The sequence below is a fragment of the Esox lucius genome, chromosome 5 (assembly GCF_011004845.1).
Source record: "Esox lucius isolate fEsoLuc1 chromosome 5, fEsoLuc1.pri, whole genome shotgun sequence".
Lineage (NCBI taxonomy): Eukaryota > Metazoa > Chordata > Actinopteri > Esociformes > Esocidae > Esox > Esox lucius.
Window position 1 is genome coordinate 16,593,565 of NC_047573.1, and position 7,548 is coordinate 16,601,112.

A 7,548-nucleotide genomic window follows, 5' to 3' on the forward strand; every position below is an offset into this window, starting at 1 on the left:
CGTTACTAATCCAAATTTCTGAACAATGTAAGTATACATTGTTTTAAAACTGTCTGTTACAATACTAGTAGCTGCAAGAATATTGTACAACATTCAAGAGAGCTAACCTTGTTATTGAACAGAAAACTCAATAATAACACTTCTATTACTAATTTAGCTATGAAATGCTATTTACAGCTGCACAAAGTTTCATTTTAGTATTAAAAAACGACCATGGGTGCAACTGTATTTAACATTTCATAGCTAAATTAGTGATAGTGTTAGCAATGAATTTTCAGTTCAATAAAAAATGACAATCTAGGGGTGAACATTACCATATTGGTCCTAATATAAGATATATTATCCATCTACATTATCCTTACTATATTATATGATCATTATATTCAGACCAATACAGTAATATATTAAAACAAATTTATGCTGTACATGATATTTTTTGGAATCAGAATAATTGAGGGTAATTATGTTTTGCTTATGCCAGATGCCCAAGAAACCAGCAGTCGACAGGGATTCCATTCTCACAGTCCTGTGTTCATCAAAAGAGGCACAAACCAGCACAAACGAAGCACAAACGATCGAGACTATTTTGGGTGAATTTGGAGAATGTGGGGGGGCTGGTGACGTCATCGTCTATAATTCAATGTCTAATATTTTAAAACTCAAACCAGCACAAACGGAGCACAAACGAACGAGCATAGTTTGACGACGTTTTGCGTTGGTGGGGGGGGGGGGGGGGGGCAACTTCACGCAGGTGCAATACGTCTGTACTTCTGGGTGGGGAGGGGGGGCTCATAAAGGCCTGTGCCCATGGGTAAGAGGAAGATTGTTGTCAGTCGCAAAAAGCACTCAAAACCTCTGTCAAAGACCACAAAATGGGGCTTTAATTGCTCAATTTACTGTGAATCATTATATGACTTGTGCACTTGCAATAGACTTCAATACATAATTGCTCAACAAAATAACAATTACATAACAGAATACAACCATTGAGAATATAACATCAAGAGTTGTAGAAACAAGTCCATACTCAGCAACTCTGACAATTATAGGCATAAAATACATCATTTCAAAGAAGGTTAACACATTTAATCATACAAATAAATGTTTTACATTGTGTCTTAACTATATACGTATGTTTATTTATTTCTATTGGAAATATATGATTTAAGGTATAATGACTGTGGAGATTGTTCATTTAATCCCACACAAATGGGTATTTTATGTCCTTCATTTTGTCATTGTAGGCTGCATCAAAGTATTCTGTCTGTGCCACAGTGAAATGGTTCTTCCAGTCTCCGGCGATCCCTGAAACAGCATATATACATTAACACATACTGCACATACGCCTGCCTTGGCACTGCACACATGATTTCAATCGTCAAAGTTTAGTGAGTTGTAATCAAGGCATAGAGTTACAATGTGGTCTCAGGGGAATGCATAAAATATTATATGTAAATCTGTGACAACCGATTTTGTATGACATGTTACTTACATTTTCTAAGTCATATAATATGTTACGTTATATGACCTGTATACCATGGCTAAAAGCTGTTCTTAGGCCAACATATCGTGAACTGCCTGGCCACAGCTCTTGGCCATGGTTTATTGGCAATATATCAAAAACTCATGAGATGCCATATTGCAATTATAAACTTGCCATAAGGTATTATATCCTTTGGCTATCGGACAATCAGCATCCAGGATTCAAAGCAACCAGTTTATAATTTGACTTCGATTTTTGGGAAATCAAACAATATACCACATTACTTGTTATTTGAAAAACATGTATTCTTTAGGAAACACTAAACAGCATACTCCTTTATCTTTTGTTTTATGGTGTAATGGCTGGGGATTGGTTGGTAAAAAAAATAATATTTACTGGCTGGTAGATTTTTAATCAGTCTGCCACAGTGGAAAAAGTCATTCTCAATTAACTAGCCAAAAAGTGACTTTGAGGCCCTGGTTGTAATTTGAATCAGTTGCATAGGCCTTATGGTTCACCAGAAACAAAATTGAGAACCACTGGTATTATCCAATGATTCTGCAGGCATTAATGTTTACAGAGATATTGAAGTACCTTTCCTGAGGAATTCTGATTTATTCTGGTCCATGAACCCAGTGGGAACCATGGAGAAGTTGGACATCTTGTTTTGTTTCATGTTCTTGAACACACAATGGTCTGCTATCTTCTCTATGACTTCATTATCAAGTGTCTTTCCCAGGAACTGGGATATTCGTGATACAGAATCTTTCAGGTCCTGGAAAGCAGTACAAAGTATTGAAACTTTTTGATCAACAACTTAAAAGACAAGACATGAAATAGACGAATTCGAACAGCATGAAAACAAATTTAAAATACATTCAATACAATGAGAAACAGGTCAACTTGTTATTGACTATATTGTAACTCAGGGTTATACAACTTAAAACAAGTTCAGGGGCTAAACACACAGTAGTCCATACATCCCTACAAACACACTCCTTTATAATTGTATCTAATGGAAGATGTTATCATATACATATGTCATGTCCAGCAGACAACATTTGGGCAGGGTCCTGAAACACTCACCAATATCATTTCCTCATAGGATATGTACATTATACAGTCCTGGTCCTTAGCATTCAACCAGCCCTTCACATGGTCAAACCAGGAACCATATATCACTGTGGGGACAACCACAAAGGTGTCATCATAGATAAGTTAAAAATACATTTCAGAATTGTGAATAATGGAGTTTGCATTAATATTATTTAAAGGAAGGAAACTAAATGGTACAGGATCAATTGGAAATCATAAATTCCTGGATTTTATAAAGGATGCCCTCAAATTCTGCTTCACTGCTTATATTCTTATTTGGATATCTGACACCATAAATTCATATAGCAGATAAGGTAACCAGGAAACAAATATATCTATAAATAGAAAGCCTTTTTCGATTAACAATTCTACCAGGGACATTAAAGAACGTAAAAGTATCACAGATGGTCAAACAATTCTTAAAAAGTTTGAAAATAGTCAAGAATAGAATACAATACCTTCCCCATTGATGAATTTCTGCAGGAATTCCTCCTGAGTACCCGGATTAACTAGGAAGGCAGCCATGCCATGGTAGTAGTAGGACGATATAAACACATCTTTAGGGTTTCTCATCAAATAGATAACCTGGAAAAATGGAATCATTGATCAGTCATTCATTAATCCATGCCGTTGTTCATTACTCCATTACAAAATGTGTGAGATCAAACATGGAATTGGAATTGGAACATCTCAATGCAGTTCATGACTACTCTTGACGTAACAAGACATGTAACCAACATGGTTATAAAAACATTTTTTAAATAACTCTTAACTCTAATACACAGATTAGTTTAGAATATTCTTTTCAGCCAAAGAAATCTCTGCGACAACTGCATGTTTATTTCCCCTGGCATTACCTTAGGTTTAACAGTGAAGAAAGATGTAGGCATCATGTCGTATTGGTAGTGGGTGGCAAACAGGCGTGGAGATTCCCGCTGTTCTAGGTTGAGTGTGCGTGCCCTTGATTCCTCTAGCCAGGGAACTCTGTCCCAGTTAGGGACCGTCAGCACTGGGCTCAGGTCCCCTCCACTCTGAACCAAGGGAACTATCTCCTGCATCCACGTCGTACCTAGAAGAGTTTGGTTATTATACTGAAGCTCTGGACATCCAAACCTAAAACACTGAGCCAAAAACAAATTACCTCAAAAGCCTGTGAAGTTTGTTGATTTTTAAAATTAATTAAGGTAATAAAAAGATAACGAATCATCTAGCTTTTTATGAGAAGATACACTCCCTCAATAAATAAAATATAAATGCAAATGCAGTTCATTCCTGTCAACAGTCCTGTCCTACTTTCTAACTCTTATGACCTTTCATTGATATCAAGAACCTTGACTTAGTTTCTATATAACATATGCAAAGAAATACAATTAAATTACATTTCTGATATTCATTTATTTTATTTATAGTAAAATAAAAGCAGAAATGATTTAGGTGCATGACAAAATTGAATACATGGGAAACATATATTTTATAGCAACAGTTGTTAGATATCTGATAACCAGAGGTTCCTACAAAACATGCTGCAAAATCTTCGTGGCATGCCCGCCCACTAGCAAACAACTTTACTCTTAAAGGATGTGTCCATCCTGTTAAGTGTCAGTACTGTTGCCCAAAAAGAAAACTGTAGTCTCATTTTCATCTATCTCTGTAAGCTTTACAAGTCGATGAGCTGATTTTCTTGACAGTGAATCACGTATGTTACTGTGGTACTGCAGTCTTTCATACATATCACCTTTTCCCCTTCCCCTCCCACTCAGAGGGCAGGCAATGAACTTGATCACATTTTTATGCTGGGTGGGTTTGTGTTCATGTTTCCTCATTTTGACACCAAATGTCTACCGACTGGCATAGCTACACCCAAGTTAATCCATATATAAATTAAAATGTTCAGCATTGTGAATTCAATATTCCGTTTTTTGTTATAACTGTATGGGATAAATATTAATTTGCATATTTCCCAGGGTATAGCTTTCTTTGTGGTTGAATAGTAGGGTTGCTACCCATGGCTGTATTTATTAGTGACAAGGAGATGGTTGTTGAACTAGATTGCTACCTGTAGCTGTGAATTCTATAACAAAAATGTAAAGTATGCGCACTATGCCGAAACTTGTAACAGTTTAGAGTGAACTGTCTTGACATATTTGCAAACCGCCGGGCGTAATGTAAACAAGCTCAGCAGACATCCCAGTTCCGCGATCTAAATTATTTCGTTTGACAGAACTGCATGTTATTAGTCTTTGTAAAACATGACCTTAATAAATCCAAATGCAGAACACAGGGAGTTAAAACAATCCTTTTCATTTTACACTATTGTTTAATTTTTTATTTCACATCCATATAATTGCAATCTACAGCATACGCGACAATGGGCGAAACCCATAGACTCGATTATTGTTTACAGCTAAGGGAAAAGACGGATTCAACGTCATTCCACAGAAATAAAGGCCAACAGTAGGCTTAAAATGCATTACTGGTCATCTTAACAGAGTGTGTGTTGCAGCAGGCCTTTTCTTCTCAACTTTTAAGTTTGCAATAGCCTAAACATGTTGAACCTCTTTATTAAACTTACCTGACTTAGGATATGTGACAATTAGAATGTCATCCTGACGGAATGTAAAGTCTTCATAGAATTTAAGGCTCTCCTGGGGGTAAATTAATGTAGGTAGGTATACCCCCTTGTATTCCTTGTAAAGGTATTCGGTCATGGTTTTAAACTACTCAGTGAAAGACAACGTCCTACTAAAACGGACTGCCTAGACGTTCTTCACAGATAAGCACGCAGTATGGTCGTCTGTCTTTCTCCACCCTGTCTCTATCTTACTCATAGAATACGTTAAAAACACAAGCATCTGTTACGTCCATTAACATTCCTTTTAAAGTGAGTACATATCCCGAACAGACTTGTTGTCATAGAGAAATTATCCAATACCCGTGGGTGAAGTATGTTTGGGGCGGACCATAATGAATAACCTACCGTCCACAAAATCAAAGGTTAAAGTACTTATCTTTCAGCTCTGTATATTTTTTTGTTCATGTTATGTCCTTCTAAATATACCTTTTTTAATTCACTTTTACAATGTTTTACACAACTAATACCATCACTGTTTTGTAGCAGACTTGTAGTCGAAGGTAAAACACAGCTTGATCTCAACTTAATTTGAACTTTGAATTTGTAACTACAACCCCTTTCCAAAAAAGTGAAAATGTAAATAAGAACAAGGTGCAAAGGTGTGCAGATTTAAACCCTATTCAATATTAAATAGTACAAAGATGTTAAAACTGTAAATTTTGATTGTTCCTTGAAAAATACAGCCCCAGAAAAAATTAAGAGACTTTCCAAAAAAGTCCAAAAAGGTTTTGAGTGAAGGACAGAAGGGTTAAAATTAAGAGACCACTGCAAATAGAACTCTTCTGTTCTTCACTCAAAACTTTCCTTTTCAACGTTTTTGTAAAGGAAAGAAAAAGGTGCAGTGGTCTCTTAAAGCTGTATATGCCCACTTTGAATTTTCCACCAGCAACACGTTTCAAACAAGCTGGGACAGGGGCAATAAAAATACAGTAAAAGTTGTGTAATATAAAGATCCTGGTGGAAGAGCTCACAACATATTAGGTTAATTGGCAACATGTCAATAACATGATTGGGTATAAAAAGAGCATCCCAGAGAAGATGAGTATGTCAGAAGTAAAGATGAGGGGTTCACCACTCGGTGAAATACTGCGTGGGCAAATAGTGCAACAATTTAAGAATAATGTTTCTCAATGTAAAAAAGAGTTTGAGGATGTCATAATCTATACTACGTAATATCATTAAAAGATTCAGAGAATATGGTGAAATCTCTAAACGGAAGGGACAAGGCCGAAAACCAATATTGGATGTCCATGATCTTCGAGCCCTCAGACGGCACTGCATTGAAAACAGACCCGATTCTGTAGTGGAAATCACTGCATGGGCTCAGGAACACTTCTGAAAACCATTGTCTGTGAACGCAGTTTGTTGCTGCATCCAGAAATGCAAGTTAAAACTCTACCATGCAAAGACGAAACCAGATATAAACAAGATCCAGAAACGCCCCTGTGTTCTCTGGGCCTGAGCTCATTTAAGATGGACTGAGGTGAAGTAGAAAACTGTCCTGTGGTCTGACAAATCCAAATGTGAAATTATTTTTGGGAATCATGGATGCCGTGTTGTCCAGACTAAAGGGGAGAGGGACCCTCCGGCTTGCTTTCAGCACAGGTTTTGGAACAATATATGCTGCCATCCAGACTGTTTCAGGGAAGGCCTTGCTTATTTCAGCAAGACAATGCCAAACCAGATTCAGCTTGTATTACAACAGCATAGCTCCATAGTAAAAGAGCCAGGTAATAAAAGGTAATACATTTCACTTTCAAAACTACAGCATTTGTCTCCTCAGTTCCCAAATGCTTACAGAGTATTGTTAAAAGAAGATTAGATGCAACACAGTGATTAACATGTGTTGCTGGCATCAAATTCAAAATGGGCATGTATTATTCCAAAAACAACAACATTTCTCTGGTTCAACAATATATTGTCTTTGTACCATTTTCAATTCAATATTTGGATTAAATGATTTGCACGTCATTGCATAAAAAGTATCCTCAGCATAGACATGGCACAGTAAGTAGTAATGAACTTGTTTGCAAATGCAGTCATGGTACTGTAAATAGCCCTTTGAGGCTGTCCTGGGGTATGGAGCGCTGTTTGAGGTCTTTCGTTAAATTACACCATTTAATGGGTCAAATAAGCCTATTGAACAATCCGCACTTGAATATGAATATCTTCACATCATTCTTTGACATGTACATTATTTTTCAATGTTGTGGTTACACTATCACTAACATTGCATCTGTCACAGGTACATAGACTACGATCTTATTAAAAGTGGTTCCCAACCAGGGGTACTAGGACCCCTGGGGGTACTTGGCCTCTCCACAGGGGGTACTTGAGA

The 7,548-nt window shown here is 36.8% G+C and overlaps 1 protein-coding gene across 1 annotated transcript; it reads right to left on the bottom strand.

Annotated features, from left to right (window-relative positions):
* Positions 1 to 886: 886 nt before the first annotated feature.
* On the bottom strand, positions 887 to 5,461 carry sult2st2 (sulfotransferase family 2, cytosolic sulfotransferase 2). The gene is given in 6 exon segments (NM_001303707.1): positions 887 to 1,305; positions 2,078 to 2,258; positions 2,570 to 2,664; positions 3,037 to 3,163; positions 3,436 to 3,647; positions 5,151 to 5,461. Coding segments are annotated over 6 exon segments (861 nt in total). The 5' UTR covers positions 5,287 to 5,461; the 3' UTR covers positions 887 to 1,195.
* Positions 5,462 to 7,548: the final 2,087 nt, after the last annotated feature.